This window comes from Vanellus vanellus (assembly GCF_965231255.1).
Source record: "Vanellus vanellus genome assembly, chromosome: 26".
In the NCBI taxonomy this organism is placed as follows: Eukaryota; Metazoa; Chordata; class Aves; order Charadriiformes; family Charadriidae; genus Vanellus; species Vanellus vanellus.
In genome coordinates, this window is record NC_138931.1 from 4,502,958 (window position 1) to 4,522,045 (window position 19,088).

At 44.8% G+C, this 19,088-nt stretch overlaps 1 protein-coding gene across 1 annotated transcript in view; it reads left to right on the plus strand.

Moving 5' to 3' along the window:
* LRRTM4 (leucine rich repeat transmembrane neuronal 4) overlaps window positions 1-18,399 on the plus strand; it is a gene marked incomplete at both ends in the record, with an annotated part of 226,485 nt that extends 208,086 nt beyond the window's left edge. The window contains one exon of the mRNA XM_082495845.1: window positions 18,178-18,399. Within this exon, the coding sequence (XP_082351971.1) occupies window positions 18,178-18,399 (222 nt within the window). The remainder of the gene's footprint in view (window positions 1-18,177) is intronic.
* Window positions 18,400-19,088: the final 689 nt, after the last annotated feature.

A 19,088-nucleotide genomic window follows, 5' to 3' on the forward strand; every position in this document is an offset into this window, starting at 1 on the left:
TGGTGGCTCGTTTATAACGAGGAGACGAGGGCTCCGAGGCTCTTCCTCGGAGCAGCGGGTATTGTGTCGGGGCAGCGAGTAGCTGGTTATAATTGCTGTATGCGTTGGTCTTTCTGATTGCTTTTGTGTTTTGATGCAAGTCCATGTACTTTATTCCGGGGTAAAGAATAGGGAGGGGAACAACATAATTACTGGGAAACTAATGGATACTTAAATAACCTTCCCCTGTTTTTGTTTATATGAGTGGGAGAGCAAACAGGCCAAGGAAAAAGGCTGTATTTATTATTTAAACTGAGGTGGCACCCGGAGTACTCGGTTTTTCCCAAGGACCCCATTGTTTGTGTCCCTTCTGTTAAGTGTTGTGATTAGTAGTGAATTGCAGCAGATGCTGTAAGCCTTGCTGCGATCCCGGCCCATCTCCGCCAGGCACCGTGTGGGGCTCTCGTTAAGGAAGGGTCGATCACCAGAACACTTACAGCGCCTTATAGGAAAGTCCTATTGATTTGATAAAGGATAAAACCACTTGAATTTGATGGAGATGAAATAAAAGGCTATAAATTGGGCTGCAGAAACAATATAATAGTTTCGCTTTTCTGAATTGGAAGACCATCTTTTAATTGATTTAATGGCCCTTGATCTGCAACGCGGGGGCCGGGTTTTAAGATTCTGAGACTTCTAAAGCCTCTTTTAGTGTGTCGCCCTCCCCCAAAGTCTTTTGTCAATGTGGTCCTTATGGTTGACTGTATTTGGGCCATATCACACAATAGCGCCATGTATCTCGGTATTAAATGAGCATTAGCCGTACCCAAAAGTCCAGTAGAAAATTCATGGGTTAGGGAAATATACAAATATTAAGTATATGAAAAAATTATTCAGGAACATCGTAACATCTATATCAAGTGTGCTGGATGAGCAGCAAGGCCGGTTCTCCTGCTGCCGGGTCCTGGGAACTGGCAGAGACAGCCGAGAAAAGAGACGGAGCTGCCGGGGGTGGCAGCCCATCCACGGGATGGGTTGTACAAGTCACGCCATCAGGAACCTTCCCTTCTCAGGCAAGGTGCAGCAGGGCAGGAAGGAACGTGCTCACAGAAGTGAGGCACCAGGCACACAGTGCCAGGAAACGTTGAGAAACCACGACCAGAAACTCCGTCTAAATATTTAATTCATGTAGAAAACCATCACTTGCTTTGTTCAAACAATATATCAATCAGCAAGCACAGGGGGGTGCATTGAGGTGCAATAAATTATGGTGGTTTCTAGACACATCTGATAGTAGTTGTTAAATTGGGAGCCAAGTCTCAGGTGGGGTTATCTTAGAGACCAAAGATCCAGAGCCAGTTATCTGATGTTGGGCTAACAGCTTCAACTCCTCTTGCCTCTGTTGCCTGGCCTTTTTTGGTAGAAATAGTGATATCAGTCTTTGTTAAACCCTTTGATGTAGGTATTTAACTCTCCAGATTGCCTCGGGGGAGTTCTTTGACCTCTGTTTATTTATCTATAAAGAGAGGGTAATGATATCCGCTCATCTCAAAGCAGCAATGCAAGACTTATCTGAATAATGATTGCAGAGCCCTTGGATGAAAGGTGCAGCACAAGGGCAAACAACTGATGTTTGTTCTTGTTACTACCATGATTTGACTTACGAAATCACGGTTTTCAGTGGCAGGCTGAAAACACGCTCTGTATAAAATTTTGCAAAGCCCCGATGGGTGAACACTGATGGGACTGCAGTGCGCTTGCTGTGAGTCGTGGCTTGTTAGTATTATTACCCATGTTTTGCTTTATGGAAGATACATATGCAGTAGGTCTCGTATCGTGCAGGTCTGAATAATTTCTGATTGCCAAACGTAAACCACTCCACCAGTGTGAAGAGGATGGGTGATCGTCTGCCTCCCGAAATAGCCAATAATCTCATGAACCCATTCTGTTAGTGACTGAAAAACACTATTATGTGTAATGTTAAAGGATATGGAGAAACGGCCAGTGCTTTATGCTCTGGTTTACAGAGCTCAGATCATTGAGATAAATTGCCTTTCTTGTATTCCACATTCATCTTCATAAACCTATTGCTATCCCTCATTTGCTCCATCCTTGTTTTGGGGCAGACGAAAGATAAAGAGTGTGTCTTTAAGCAGTGTGCTCTGGACCTCAGAAAGCCTCTCTGGTCCCCCTGGTGAGAACAGAAACGTTCTCAGAGAGATTTTGATTTGCTTTGCTTTCCAGAGCCCCTGTGGGCCGTACGTGTTTGATCTGACCCCTTCTGCTTATTGGAGGTTTTCACGCTGCTCACTGATGGCAGTGAAAACCCTCGACACAGACTGTGTTCTCAAGAGCGTGCTCTGTGCTCTTGAGAGAGACACCTTAGTGCAATAGAAATCCAATGTCTTTTCCACAACCTTTTATCTGTTTCCTGCTGCAATTACCGTGGGATCATTTTTTTCAGCCTTCCTCTTTCTGTCTCGTCACCAGAGAAGTGCACAGACTGAGGCCTGGAGTCACAATGTCACCTTTGTTCCCTTTTTCGTTTGGAGTCAAGAGACGGGAAAGGAGCAGAGAGGCCTCAACAGCCCTCGGGGCGATGGCCGCCGCAGTGCACCGCCAGAGACGCCTGCAGGACTCTGGTTTGCACGGGTTATCTTCAGTACCTACCCAGTTTTTTGGGCTGCAGCTCCAATTCGGAGGGGCTCCGCAAAGAGCTGTTCTCCTCCTGTTCTGGGATGCTGGGAGATCCCTGTGTGCTGCCTCTAGAAGGAAGCCCGGCATGACCTGGTTAAGCATCCATCTTTGCGAGTGCTGAGCTCTGTGAAGGCTTTATCGATCTTGGATTAATGCGCGAAAGTAACGAAGGCTCTTAAAAGTAGCCGTAGGCAAAACCCCTTCCATGGAGGTTGGCAGCATCACCATAAACTACGGTGTCAAAGTCAAAACCACCTTTAAACTGGGAGGGTTGAGTTCTGTTGTGCTGTCTTGGGACACTGGAGAGCTGAATGGCTTCCCTGGCCCCCGAAGGATGGATTTACATTGGTGGTTTAGTTCCGATCAGGATCAGACTTTTGACACGGGTCTTGAGATTGTTTTTCCTTCGTGTTCTTCGGTAGCAGCCATAGAGAACAGAGACTGAATCTTTTCGAGATGAGGCTAAACTGGATCTGCTGTGAGAGGTTATGGGACCAGACTGGCGCTAGTTTGATGTAAATCCTCTGAAATGTGTATGTTGTGGACACTGTGTACTCAACACCAACTCTTGTGCTCTGCAGATTTGCTCATACTGGGCTGTAGCGCTTACAAATAGACAGACGCAGTCACAGTGGCCACATGATGAGGGAAGTCATTTAGGGATAAAAGATCTGTATTCATGTATTTAGCTCGTGGAAAAATCTGTCCCTCAATCTGTGCATCGGTTTAGAGATCTTTTTCTTGTTTGCTATTTTCCTTTCTCCCACCCTTCATCTGTCATGCCTGTCTGGAGTACAAGCTCTGCAGGGCAAGGACTCTTACGGAACGCGTGAGCATTGGTTACCAGCGCGCAGTTTCAGCTTTGGTCGAGGCCTCTAGGCACTGCAAATAAACAACAGATTTTGGATGATGAGAGGCTTATTTATCTCTTTATATTTCTTCTCCCAATCTGTTTCACTCTCGTGTAGTTAGGGATCAGGTCATGATACCGCCTGGATCTCACAGCTGAACTAGACACTGGCTATTTATTCCAGGGTGGCCGCAACTGGCATAGACCCGTCGAGGGGAAAAGTCCCGTGCAGGATGTTGGTAACGGTTACAGCCCCCCATGTTCCTCCACACCAGTAACGCACCAAAGTAATACTCCACTCCGAAAAACTTGAATCACGTACCTCTTTGCTGATCCCTTCCGACACACTGCCGTTACCTTTCCCAAACAGAACAAGTTTAAAAAATATCGGAGTAGCTGGAAACAATTTGGCTTGTGCTTGGCGGGTCGGGAGCTTGTTCAAGCACGCTGGCTCTTGTTGACGCGAGCTGCAGATATTTCTAACAGCAGCTCCCTTGGTTTTTGAAATGTAGCTCACAGGGCAGATTTTCTTTTCCAGCAGAACTCTTTGAACCTGGTTCTCTTCTTTTAGACCCCATCGCTACTGCTGTGCTCAGACGTAGAAACGGGCCAAGTGGGCAACAGCTATTTGTGCTTATTAATGTTCATTGCGTCAGATTAGATAGGAGCCCGCTTTGTTTGGCTTTCCTGAAATGCCAGCGACTGTACAGTGCAACTAGCCGGCGGGCACCAAAGTCCACGTACTCTACAGCCCTCTCCTGGCTAGATGCTATAGTGCTCAACTGCGTAGGCAAGGCGCTCGAGTTCGGTTTGTCTGAATGTGTCTCAACGCTTTTTCGTTTTTCAGAGCTTGCCTTAAGGTTTCCGGTCAGATTCCCGCGTCACGATCTGTTTGCCGGTAATTACAGCTCTGGCTCTTGCCAGCTGACAGCTGTTTTGGGGGGGAGCGTGGCGGTCTCCACGCGGAGCGGTCCCAACGCTGCTCTGTCCTGACCTTCTCTCTGGAGCGACTCTCTGTTGGTGCTTAGAAATGGGGCAAAATTAAGACGACTTGCTGCTTTCCATCTCCACAGAGGAAAGACAGCTTGGAGCATCCCTCCTTTGCTCTACGTCTTAACCGGCCGTTCTCAGCGGGTTGAGCACTAAACCTTAGTTTCTGGCGTTTCAGTGTTTTTTCTTTGTAGGTGCGGCACTCTCCTCTGACGTGACTCAGGGGCTGTTTTGAGGATTTAACATGTGGTTTCTTTGGGTTGGGTTTGTTCAGTTTTGTTTTCTTTTTTTTTTAATGTCATCCAGACATCCCTTTCTGCTTTATAAGTGTCACTAAACTACGGTTGCTCAATAATTATTTCAGTTGTTTTTGCTTTCATGGAGTAATTGAATTGATGCGCTTGGTTTTGCAGCAGCAAACATTGCTAAGCCAAGAACGTTTTCTAACCCGTCTTTCAGTTTTCTCAGGGATTCTGAGTATGCCTTTACTGATGATTTCCTTGCATATTATAAAACTTGCCCAGAGGAATTAAAAAGCCATTTGTTTTCTGTAGAGTATTAAAAAATAATGCTATCATTGTGAAATGTCCTTGCCTGCAATGCTGGACAATCTTGCATTAATTTTCTGCTTGCTTGATCTCTGATATACAAAGATTCTATAGAACATGACTGCAGCATGAACCCGTGTTTGTTATTAATTTTCTAATACTGTGTACCGAGCGAGCCCCTGCCCTGCCTTTTCTGTTCCTCCCGTTTGCCATTTCAGGAGTCTGTTGAGAAAAGCAGTAACGATGCTGCTCTCGCGTCCCTGTCCCTCCCCTGCACGTCACGGGCTCGTGGGTGAGCAATGGAGAGGCTTCAGGGATACAGTGAGTTGTAGCAATTCATAGCCAAGCTTTTTATGAGCTTTAAAGTCCTTATATTACTCTGTAGTGTCTTGTTTTGGTGGGGGGTGGGGGGGTGAACGACATAGGTATACCCACTGGGAATACATTTATGGCGAGGCAGACTGGGAGCCGTCAGGTAGATTTTCCGTGGAGCTGAAGGGCTGAACAGCATAACCCCTTAGCGCCCTCATTAAGGAACTGAACTTGCTCTCCCATCTCAGTTTGTGTGTTCAGAGGGTTTGGCAGAGGAGCTGGGAAGAGCGCGGAGTGTTTGTTCCCCGTCTCTTCTAAGCCATGCTGTGTCCCCGGGTCCGGGCAGGCTCCAGCCACTCCACCGTCTCTGCCGACATGGAGGAGCCCTCCCACCCCATCCTCCAGCACTGTCACCCGCAACTCACCTGCCAATTCTTCATCCTCATCCCTAAATTATTTTCTCTCCCTCAACCTAAAATAACTGTTTCCCTCTAGCTCTGCCCTGCTCTACCTTAACTTCTGGTGCTACAAGATGCAGAGACTGTTCCTTAACCTCTCGGCGAAGCTGGTGCTTATAAAAATCCTCACCCCAATATGAGTCATATATCAGTACCTTTTGGAAACTGGGGGGTTGCAGTTGCCCCCAGCTTAGGCGCACTGCTCCCATCAGCGCTAATGGAAGTGACATATGCACATCAGGAGGAGAAGCTGTCCCTTCTGCTGCTGGATTAATGTTCTTGCCAGTACATTTGTGCCACCGTACACACTGATTTCTCTGCTAGGAGACAGTGGAGGCAATTAAAATCTTGTAATTTCTCGTGAATAGAATCCTGCTGAGACATTCAGTATAATAGGAGCTCCCTCCCGTGTCCGAGAAGGTCTGTAGTGCCAGCGGTTTCTTTCTTCTCTCCCACTGGAGTGAATTTATCTCACTGTTTTCTCAGGAGAAATGAATAATTCCTTGAACTGGTGCTTAGTTTACAGATGCTTCACTTGCTTGTCGTCTTTTGGTTTAAGACATTCCTGATCAACAGCTCTGGATGTTGATGGTCTGATGTAGACCATCTGCTCCCCAGATCGGGTGAAACAACAGTAGCGTGAACATCTTTTTTCTTTATTTTTCCTACTAGTTATTCTTTTCTTTGGTGCCCATTTTCTGTAAAGGACCCTTCCAAATTGTCTTGAAATGACAGGGGAAAAAAACCAAACCAAATGATCTGCTTTTTCGGTCAGTGCCATAATGTTGAGCACTGAATTTTAAATGCTGGCAGAGGAGGAGGACTGTCATGTTACAGCTTGTTGGGGACGCAGGGGCTGGATACTACCTGTATATTTAATATTGCCATATTAAATGGAGTTAGTGCCAATTATAAATGTGGCTCTAAGCATTTTTTTTAATCAAAAATGGGTTGAGGCTGTCATCTGACTCCAGCCAAAACCTTTTGGGTATAGTATAACTACATAACGTAGAAGGAAGAACTTGCATTTCTTTTATCAGTCTGATAAGGCACCCGGTATCCCTTTCTTCTAGCACGGCTGTGGGTTTTAATCATAAGCCATCGTGTTGCCTTGTTTGTACCTACTCATGTCTTAAGGACAAAATATTGTGCAATTTGAGTCACGTTTCTCCAGCGTTAGGAGGTACATTTTTTGGCCTCTTGATGTACAGAATCCATGCACAACTTTAAATATTATTTAAAAAACTTTAAAGAAGCCATCAATTTCTGGATAGCTCTTTTGCACGCTATAAATTCTAGGCAGATCTAATGAAAAGGCAGTATTTTAATATGACACAAAGACTTATTTCACTCATTCTCCAGTGCCTTCATTTGTCACTGTGGCAGCAACATTATCAGATGTTCATATTAAATACTTATTTATTGTGAGTAATGGATGGAGCAGGTTGCCATCTTTATGATCACTGCATGGAAAAACAGCTCTACCTTTTCCCTTATTGTCATAATTCTTCTTCCACAGACGCAATGTGCTCTGTTTCCCAAATGCTGCACTGGACCTAGGGCCTGTGAGGATGCTTCAGGCTCTTAAGTACCTAGGAAGGTCCAGCTCCGTAGCATTTCAGGCCTGAAACACCAGCAATTTAGGAAGCTAAGTGAAGATTGGGAGTGGTGGAGGTCAGGAGAATGCTCTGCAGAAGTTGTTACCAGATTGTTGACCTGTGCTCTGCTCTTTCTTCTTGATCCCTTGGAGACGTGGCTAGACGGACCTTTGACTTGTCCTGATAGGTTAAGTACAAACAGTCTGTCTTCAGTCTCACTACAAGAAGGACATTGAGGTGTTGGAGCGTGGCCAGAGAAGGGCAACGAAGCTGGTGAGGGGTCTGGAGGACACATCTGATGAGGAGCGTCTGAGGGAACTGGGGCTGTTTAGCCTGGAGAAGAGGAGGCTGAGGGGACACCTTCTCGCTCTCTACAGCTCCCTGAAAGGAGGGGGTAGCGAGGTGGGGACTGACCTCTTCTCCCTGGTGACAAGCAATAGGACGAGAGGAAATGGGTTCAGGTTATGCCAGGCGAGGTTTAGATTGGATATTAGGAAATATTTTTTCACTGAAAGGGTTATCAAACATCGGAATAGGCTGCCCAGGGAGGGGGTGGCTTTGTCATCCCTGGAGGTGTTTAAAAAAAGGGTAGACGTGGTACTTGGGGACGTGGTTTAGAAGTGGTTTTGTCAGGGTAGGTTAATGGTGGGACTTGATGATCTTAAAGGTCCCGTCCAACCTCAGCGATTCTATGATCTACGCGCTGCAGCTCTTAATGCAATGCATAGGGAGCAGAAATTCCAGGTAAGAATATGGCTTTTTTAAGTGTCTAAATGAAAGCTGAGGTGCCTTAAAAGGGGCTACATTTTGGAAAGTATGTGTATTTAGGTACCCAAAGCTATGGCGAGATACCCAAGGGGATTCTTTTGCATCTAGGTAGGTAACTACTACATCGTACTGCATCGCTTTTGGAAAACTAATCTTCTGTCCCTAAGCGATGTAAAAGCTTTTTTGAACCGCCAGCCTTGTGTTGCTATTGAATTCTATAGGAAATTATCCTAATAGAACAGAAAGCAATATTAATGGTTTTCCAATTAGAATATCTAGCTAGTTTGTTTATTTTATCGGCCCTCCACGGCGGAAAATCGAAGTTCACTGTGGATCTCACTTTAAGTTTTTCATCAGAGGGCCTTTTTGTCAGGAGCCAGAAACTCCATAAAAAACAGATAAAGCAATTTAAAAGAAATATTTTGCCCAAGGAACAATAACAAGGCTTAGAAGACTTTCTTCTTTCTGGGAGTTTCCTTTAGGGAGACCTTTTCATTTACTGATTGAAAGATCAAATCGGCCCATAGAGGGAGCAGTGGGGTGTGCATGATTTTTCTCCTGATGTCTAGAAAAGCACACTTAGTTAGAGAGTCCGTTGAGAGGTTCGGTTTTAAAGGCAAAGGCATTTGTGTGATTGGATAGAAGGATTAGGAAGTTATCTGTAGGGAAGGAAAGGAAAGCTTAAAATCCAGTTCACAGTGTCAGTAGAACTGACAGGGTCATGTTATATGGGGGTTTAAAACATGAAATACACTCTGCAAGGATGACTGGATAAATCGTAAAATTCTATCTTTATGGCGTACCCTGTATAGCTTCTAGGTGGTTTTAAAAGTTGGTGAATATTTTAATGCCACTTAAGAAATTAATAGATATGGTTTAATTAACTTGGTTTTATACAAAATCAATCAATTTTGTAGCGTATTATATAATCCCGTATATCCTTAAGTTGCTTATTAACATGAAATATAATTTATTAGGTTAATATGCTTATAATCATATCTAATACAATGATGTTTGCTTAATTCCCATAGTTATTAATTATCGGGTAGCTTTTTCTGAACTATAAATAGACCTTTAATAGGACATGCAGAAGTAACTGATGGCGGCACTGTCTTCTGCCCTGTTTCCCCTGTCTGTTGGTTCTCGACATTTTTCATACTAAGACCTCTCTTCTGACAGTCTCTGTCAGTTCTGGGATCACATTTTCCCGGCCAGAAAGACAAGATTTGAGTAGGATTCATGACCAACCTGTGAGTCATTTGTAATATTTAAGCTCCAAATTTCTAATGATACCAACTTTTTTTACTGGGACGTGGTCTGAGCCCTGCCAACCACAACCTTTTATCTTCAGGTTAATTTTTGATCAAGAACAGGCTTCCCTTCCCTATGTCGAAGAAGCCATCCTGTGCCCAACCCCTACATCCTTCAAAAGATTTCAGGCTTGGTTCTTAAAACCTTGATTTAATCCCTGGATCTGGTTGTCAGAGCAGGCTTTGTCCTGGCCGCTCACCCCTTGTTCTGAGCAGGAACCCTCAGTCTGCGAAATGCCGTGTCCGCTGTGGTCCAAAGCACATGCAGGAGCTGGAGTTTGGTGTTAGGACAAGACGGAACGGGCACAAACTTGAATATGGGAAGTTCCATCTCAACCTGAGGAGGGACTTCTCTCCCATGCGGGCGGCAGAGCACTGGCACAGCTGCCGAGAGAGGGGGGGGAGTCTCCCACTCTGGAGCCGTTCCAAACCCGCCTGGACGTGTCCTGTGCCACTGCTGGAGGTGCCCCTGCTCTGGCGGGGGGTGGGACTTAGATGATCTCCAGAGGTCCCTTCAAATCTTGACCATTCTGTGATTCGGTGACTGGTGGGACACAACTCCAGGACCGCTAGGATCCAAGGCTGAATGGATGTAGGATGCACAATAAGATCAGTTTGTAGGACTGTTATGGTGGACATAAGCATAAGACAAGGAAAAAAAAGACTGCAGAGAAGTGAATTGAAGGCGGTATTGTGCTTTATTTAGAAGAAAAGGTCCCTTGGTACAGCACAGTGACTTCAGAATATATGTGCAAGGTTGTGTATGTAGGAGATGAGAAGCTGACAATATTGGGGCAATGGAGATGGTGATGGGTCTGGAGGACACGTCTGATGAGGAGCGTCTGAAGGAACTGGGGCTGTTCAGCCTGGAGAAGAGGAGGCTGAGGGGAGACCTTCTCGCTCTCTACAGCTCCCTGAAAGGAGGGGGCTGACCTCTCGTCCTATCGCTTGTCACCAGGGAGGAGAGGAAATGGGTTCAAGTTATGCCAGGGGAGGTTTAGATTGGATATTAGGAAATATTTTTTTCACTGAAAGGGTTATCAAACATCGGAATAGGCTGCCCAGGGAGGGGGTGGCTTTGCCATCCCTGGAGGTGTTTAAAAAAAGGGTAGATGGTGGTAGTTGGGGACGTGGTTTAGAAGTGGTTTTGTCAGGGTAGGTTAATGGTGGGACTTGATGATCTTAAAGGTCCCGTCCGACCTCAGCAATTCTGTGATTCTATATTGCCCATCCCTGTGGAACAGGGGAACAGCCCCTCTGTGGATGTTTAGCAGTATGTCCTTGATTTCTTGGGGAAAGCTGCCAGAAATGGCGGTTCTTGTGACGATGGTAACGAATTCAGGGCAGCGGGCTCAGTACTGTGTCACACGGGACCTTTACTACAGAGCGAGGCTTCCTTCTTCTCCCTCTCGTCTCCCAGGGCGAGCTGCATAGACCATTGACCTGATTTGGTAGCAAATAGGTAGAGGAGGCAAAGAAGCAGTTTCTGTCTGGAGGAGGAAGGAAATTGAACATAAAAATTGTGGGAATCACACCCATCATTCAAGCTACCAAAAGACGCTTGCTCAATGCTTCGTGCCTAATGTAGACACACCAACCTCAGGCAGAGTTCCTCGTGGGATCTGTACCTCTTAGAAGAACCTGGGCTAATTAAAGATTTTGAAGACCTTCACATAAAAATCAAGTTGACGGTTTTTCTGAAACGCTCAGATGTCACGCAGACAACCTCGGTAAAAACAGTGCTCATAAAAACCTCGTACCACCTCATAACACAGCACTCACTTCTGAGTTCTGAATGTTTTAATAAGCACAATTTAGATGTGGGTTTTGTTTTTTTTTTTTTTTTGTTAGTCCGAAAATTACCTTAGGAAACATGAATTTCAGAACAAAAGGCTTATTTTAAAAAACAGCCAGGCACTTTGTCTTTGTTCCAACCAGAGACAGAAGAGAACACGTACCCATTCGTGTTTCAGAACTGACTTCAGTGTCTGCGTTTGTCCCTTTTAGTGAGTTTAATAGGAAGTGCATGATTGTGCATTTTCCTGAATAGCAATGTTTTTCTGAGCCGATTCCAAAGAGATGTTCCAGGGTTGTTAACTGTGATTTTTCAGCAGCGTGAAATCCACTGAAATTGTTTATACCAGCTATATCTGCCTAATGTGCCTAATCAATCTGTCTCTAAGGTGAAGCTGTGTGCTTCACTAATCGTAAAGCTATGATAGTATATCTTGCTTATTTTTACTCTAAATTATGATAGGTTTTGAAATGAACTCTGAATTTGATTTATCAACAGCTATGATGCTAATTCAGCAATGAAGTCATGGTGTTCTGAGACTAAATATTAGCACTAATGAGAAAACATAGCTTCCATATTTCCTAACTCTGAGTTTCTACTGCATATGGACAACTTCTAAAGTTGCGTGTAATTTAATCATGTAGTCATTAACTAGGCAAGTATTTACACATAAATCAGTTTACCTGAATTATAAAGTACCAGCAAATGTGAAACCAGATGATGTTCAACTGCCCGAGAATATTTGTGTTTCCGTTTTGTTGCGTAGAAGGAAAATGCATCTAATGGTTACCTATCGCATTTTCCATCGGGATGAATGGAGCATGTCTTCTGTTTTAAAAACAGAGTGTTCCTTCTCTTTGAAAACAGAAGCAACGGAATTGAAGACACATAAACTGCAGTGTGTATACAGTGAAAGTATAAGGCCAAGGTACCCAACCTGAGAGAGCTGAAACAGCCCGGTTCTCCGAAAATACATCACTTCTATCGCCGGGCTCCAGGTTTTAGGTTCTTGCCAAAGCAGTTACTCGTCTGAGGATCCTCTGACAGTTCGTGCTTTTATACGGTTCTCCTTTCATGGGAAAAAATGAAGTCCACTCCATCCCACCACAGACTTTCCTGCAGAAACTGTGCTGGGACTGTCAGTCCTTCCTTATATTACATTTCTGTCTGCTTGCTGATAATTCTGGTACTGTGAGTCACTCAGACATCCGCGGCCTTTCATGTTTCTCAAGAAAGAATTTCCTTCTCTGCAGGGTAATGTATGGTGGGAGATCTTTCTTCAAAATTGAGCACGAAGAAAAAAAAAAAAAAACCTCGTAATATTTCCAACATGAAATAGATCTGTTCTGAAAACCTGCGCTTCCAAAATTTGATTTAATAGTTTACCAGGAAATTATGTCAACCTGGGACTGCTAGTGATTAGATCTGGCTGAGCTGCAAGTGATTCTGCGTGAGAGTTAATCTCTGTCTGATCCCCAGCTTGTCTTCGCTGCAAGAAGTCCGTCGCTGCGAGCGCAGAAGGAAATACTTAAGCAGGAGCTGCAGTCAGGGTGAAGAACTGGGCATTCTGTTAAACTCTCCCGGCGTTACTCGATGGTGTCATACCTTAGAGTTCATATCGGGGCCAAATTTCAGGTTGTCTCCTGTTAGGAGGCAGTGCAAGCGATTAAGAGTCTCGGAGAGTGTTTAACATACCGTGAGAGACGGTAGAAAGAGTATTTTAGAAAAAAGGCCACTAAGGCCCAAATCCAGTGTTATTTAAAGCTCCCTAGATTCAGTGGCTATGTGGTCAGGTTTCACCTATACTTTCCAAGTTCCAGAATAAGGATTTTTTTGTTTATGTTTTGGTAGAAATCTAGGGTTTAATGGCTGCACCCATGAGACGCAGAAGTCCAAGCTGGAGTCTTATAATTTAATTTTTTTAATAGAATTTTCTTGTGTAATAATCATCAGAAATGTACAGAATAAGTTAGCTAATTTGCCTCCCAATGTTTCTGCTGATAAAATTCAGTGCTGTGTTTAAAAAAAAAAAAAAAAAAAAAATCAAAATGACAAAACACCTGAATTGGAACGCAGAGATGTGGATTTGCATGTTGGAATGACTGAGGGTTTAACTGAACGTCATTGCTGAATGACAAAGGAAAAGTGGGCAGGGAATGTTAAGAAATATCTTTTTAATGCAGGCCAGAATGTCACAGAATTTCGGGTAAACCCAGGTTAGCCCAGCTTGTTCTGAAGGGAGCTGTTACTCGGCAGCGAGGCTCTTCAGCTCTGACCTTCTCCACTGGCAAGTCGACTGCGAAAGGGAAGATTTGCATTCTTAAATTTCCCCCCCCTAAATCTTTTGTCTTCCTCCTGTAGCTGGGGACTTAAGTAAATTTTACTTGTAATAGAACCTTTGTTTGAAGTGTGTAGCTGCTAAGATGCAATGTTTATTGCGTTTAGAGTGAAGATCTGCAGAGGTGTGGACTTCAGAGCCAATACGAGCTGACTAATCCAGCCCTAATGGCTAATGCCCCAAACCCACGCGGACGCTTAGAGTGCGTGTAAGGCACTAAGCTCATTGCGCAGTGGAGTCAGTGCTTTCTTCAGAGCACAGATTCGGTCATTGACATAATCAACTATCTGCGACACTGGACAGGCAGGATGTTCCCTTATGATAAGGCATTAGAGCAGAAGACATTCCTACTTGGTGCCATACATGGGCTAAAACCACAACGTCCATCACATGTACATCAGTGACTTTGGAGTGCCGGGCCCCCAACACAAGAAGGACTTGGAGCGGGGCCAAAGGAGGCCCCGGAGCTGCTGGGAGGGCTGGAGCCCCTCTGCTGGGAGGACAGGCTGGGAGAGGTGGGGGGGGTCAGCCTGGAGAAGAGAAGGCTCTGGGGAGACCTCAGAGCCCCTTCCAGTGCCTAAAGGGGCTCCAGCAGAGCTGGGGAGGGACTCTGGATGAGGGAGGGGAGCCATGGGATGAGGGGGAATGGTTTATGACTGAAAGAGGGGAGATTGAGATGAGATATTGGGAAGAAATTCTTTGCTGTGGGGGCGGTGAGCCCCTGGCGCAGGGTGCCCCGAGAAGCTGTGGCTGCCCCATCCCTGGAGGTGTTCAAGGCCGGGTTGGACGGGGCTTGGAGCAACCTGGGCTGGGGGGAGGTGGCCCTGCCCAGGGCAGGGGGTTGGACACTAGATGGTCTTTAACGTCCCTTCCAACTCTAACCATTCTATGATTCTCCTGTTGATTTATGTTTTTCCTACTGCAAAAAAGTTTTAATGCTTCAAGTAAGTATTAGGCAGTGTCATTTTTAGAAACTAAAATAGAAATGATTCAGAAAATGCTGTGATCAGACACATCCATCATCTCCTGTAAAACATCTTGGCATGCTGTATCCCACCCCTGAGCTCCTCTCGCTGCACTGGCCCGTGCTGGCGTGGAGCATCACCGTTGGTGAGCACACAAAGCCAAGAACTGAATCAGATTTTATAACAGATTATATGAAAGAGAGAGTTTTGGATTTAATCTATGGTGTTTCCGTGTGAGCAATCTTTACCTTTATTTACAATTGAACTTCTTCCAAGACTAAATGTACAGAGTTCTGTAGCACACATGGTTGTGGTTAGTGGCATGGAGGAGACAGGGAAGGACTCCGTGCTGGCAGGTAAATTCTCAGCCTGACTCCCACCTTCTAGCTGGTGAAAAACGTGTCTTCCATGGAAAAAGCCTTGAGATAGAGATGACAAAATCCCAGAGTATGTATTTGCTGAGGTATTTAGTGACCTGTTTGGATTTTTTTCACTCTAGTCATCTGCTTTTTGTCTCTCGGTGGCCATGGCAGTGGAAAGGCTCCAGTCTGGGTTGAAGTTGTGTTGTTTTAGTCCCTGCACAAACAGCCCTTGCCTCAAAGAGCTCTGGTCTCCAAGGCCAAGCAGGGGCAGGACCTAATCTTCTCATTTTCCAGCTCATAAAATGACTTGTGCAAGGTCACATCTCTCAGTATCTCAGACGTAGTTCCATGGCAATAATGAAACAAAAAAGAAGGTACTTCAGAACCGGGAGCAAAAATACTTACAAAATTAATTTTCAACAACTTAGATGTCCTTGAATATGTTTTATTGATCTCTGAATGAGAAAAAATATAATAGTATCACCTTTGTTTATAGTAAACAATGTCATCAGTATTTTCTGTCCTTTTTTCTCGCATCAAACTGAGCGATGGTACAATTGCCCACATTTGCCATAGTTCCTACGGTCAATGCTGTGTCCTGAAAAAGCTGTTGTGGTTTTGGGTTTCATGTACAGTCATTTCACTGTAAATGAAAACGGGTCCCTCATGTCTTTCTAAAAATGCAACATTATGTTTAAGAGAAGTAGTTTCAGCCTCTGGAGGCTTTGACTGTGATCAGGAAGGTTCTTTGAGTTGTTCGTATGGCTGTTACCTCAATTCTAGAGGCATCACAAGAACTGACTTGAGAGGGGGGAAATTGTTGCTATTTTTTCTTTCAGTCTTTCCTGGAGGTATCGCAATGATAATGCCTCTTACAGTCATTTGAAATTATTTACTTTTTTTTTTTCTTTTTTTAAATTCCCTTGATGGGATTTAGGACCCAAAAGAGGGAGAGAAAGGGTAATACAAAAGCCAGGCCTGAGAACAGGGAGGTACAAATCCATTGCCGGGGTTCATTATCCTGGAAATGTTTTCTACAAGTTGACCTGCAGCTCCCTAATCTCATGGGTTGCCCGATATACCTATTCTGTTTTCTTTTTTACACTGCAAGGAATATCCACCTTCCCTCCACACACGGCACAGTCACCCTTATTAATATGATTTCGGACATACGCTAACCTGACTTCTAAGTGAAAACAAGCGAGAGATTCCCCAAAACTGCTGAGAAACAATTGAAAAGGAAACGTGTTTATGCACCGTTGGGGGATGTTGTTGAAATCCTGATCCTGTTGACTCCTGTTTGGAGAAGGGGAGAAGACAAGCACACAGTGCTGCGCACAGGACTCGGGTGGTTAATGTACTGTGTGTTATTGCTGTAAAGCCGGGACCTCAATCTCTCTGCTCTCCAGAACACAAACAGTCCCTGGCTTTTATAGAATCGTAAAGAGCTGCCTTAAAGGCTGAGGACAAATTCAAGCCCCGATACGAATTGGCGTAGATATTATTGAATCCAAAGGGAGTTATAGTTTCTTGCACTGTGGCTGAATTTGATCCTCAAGTGAACGCCGTTGTCCCATCAAATTCTACCGAGCAGCTTGTCGTCCGCATTCTTGCCATTCAGCTGTCACGTAAAATGACGTTTTCAGCTGTGGAAGAGTTTTGGAATGTCTCCAGCGTTCTGCAGAGAAGCAGGGGGAGGAATCTCACCGCTGAGGAGATCCAAATGCAAGAGGAACTCTAACCCTGCAAAACTTATAATTAGTCTTAATGCCTTTGCTTTTTTGGTACCTTTTTGAATGAAGGGCACCATGCAATGGAAGTTTTGTGATAAATCAGCTCTGTAGTCTTCACTTAAAGTTCAGCATGGAAAATAAAAAGGCATTTGTTACAAGATTGAATTATGTGTAGGATACCTCCAGCTATAATGAGCTCGGGTTTTCTAGCAGTGTTAGAATAAACTCTCGCCCGTATCTCCCGCAGTGTGTGGATTTTTTTTCCCTAAGAGCGTATTTCTTTCTACTTGATCAGCTCATCTCTTGCAGATGATAAAATTATCTGCAAGGATTAGTATCTGATGTTGTGCCATAAATCATATTTAGTTGTAGGATTAACATTTGCAAGCATAGAACGTTTATGGGGAAATAAAAAAAAAAAAAAAAGGATGTGGGGGACTGGCAGTTTCGGAGTATTTACATGAAGAAGAGAGATGGGATTCAGGATAGATCTTGCAGACTTTTCAAAGTCATGACCATTTTGACAAGGTGTGGATCTGCTCCGCTCCAGCCAGCATCAGTTGAGGCTCTTTGATAGTGTTTCTCTTGGTTAGGTTGTCAGATGAAGGACCCAGGGAATCGTGACCTTGGGCAAGCCACTTTGTCATGGAAGAAATAAACACATGTTCCAGCTGTGCTGAAAGCCACCCACGCTGGCAGCCAGCTTTTCCAGTCCTTTGGCATGCCCGGGCTGATCTGAGCTTTGTAGAAATGGCTGACTCTGGAAGAAGGGCCAATTTTTAAAAGGTTTATATTGCCAGTAGCTTCCAGTTCACCTTTCATAGCCGTGTTGTCCAAAAGAGGTCAGAACTCGGCACGTGAGACCGTTGCAAAACTCTGCCCACAAACATTGTCGCCTGTATGGACAGTACCCCCCTCTGATCTGACTCCACCGCGCTGGGAAGGGCCAGAGCCAGTCAGTGGCTTTCAGCGGGTGTAATGTCCATCCACGAGTGGGGACCCACTGGCTCACCCGAACGTAAGCAGTCCTCTTCACGAGGGGTCTGCAGGTGCTGCAGACAGCCTAGAAGGACCAGAGGGGTTGTCTTGCCACAAGAACTGTGGAACAGTTTTAAACTGAAGAGGGGAGATTTAGATTAGATATTTGGAAGGAGTTCTTTGCTGTGGGGGCGGTGAGCCCCTGGCGCAGGGTGCCCCGAGAAGCTGTGGCTGCCCCATCCCTGGAGGTGCTCAAGGCCGGGTTGGACGGGGCTTGGAGCAACCTGGGCTGGGGGGAGGTGGCCCTGCCCAGGGCAGTGGGTGGCACTGGGTGCTCTTCAAGGTCCCTTCCAATCCAAACCAGTCTGTGATTCTATGAATGTGGATGTGCTGAGCACCCGGTGGGTCTGAGGCTGCATTGCGATAGATGCTGTACAAATGCATGACTAAGCCCGTTATTTACGTGATTCTCTCTTTTGGTCTCTCTCTGGTGCAGGTTCCTCACCACATGAAGACTTTACCCTATTACACTTACGACCAACCAGTGATCGGATACTGCCAAGCTCATAAGCCTCTCCATGTAAATAAGGGGTACGAAACCATGGCCCGGGAGCAGGCTGAGACAACCAACCTGGAACTCAGTCGAGACCACAGCTTCATAGCTACAATCGCGCGTTCAGCTGCTCCGGCCATTTACATTGAGAGAATACCAAACTAGCGATGGAGACAACTTCTTCAGGGGCGGAGCAAGGAGTTCTTCTGAGGGACCTTTCATCTCGGAAGAGACCAAGGCAAGAAACTAAAATCTACCATTCCAGTTACAAATGTTCCAACACAGACAAAGGGAAGGGGATAACGCGAACTCCGCAGACTGTGGAAATGCTCTCTTGCAGTACACACTGAGAACTTCAGGATTTTCTTTGCTTTAAACTTTCAAACAAATTCCTCAATGTAAATATTAAAGAGAGATTGTCAAGTTCTTATTAAAAAAAAAAATAGATTTCACTCTAGCTACATAAAGGGATGGATTAAGAGTTTTGTTTGTATATTTGATTTTTCTACATTGCACGGTTCCAGGGAAGGAGAACCACAGGTAAAACATAAAGGGGGTGGGGAAGGGACGGGTTTGGGTGGGGTGAGTCAGCCATGTTTCCTTATTAAGTGTTTATTACTCTTCAAAGATTCATTTAATATTTTTGTTCTTTTTAAACAAACAAAAGATAGAGATATATTTTCTTTTTTCTTTTGGGGGTTTGGGTGTTTTTTTTTTGGTTTTTTGGGTTTGGTTTTTTTTTTTGGTGGTCAAGCGCTAATATTTCAAACTTCAGACATGGGCATTAAAGCTTATGTTGAACCAAAAGGACATTGGCAATTGATGCAGCAGAAACAAAGAAACTCGGGTGCATG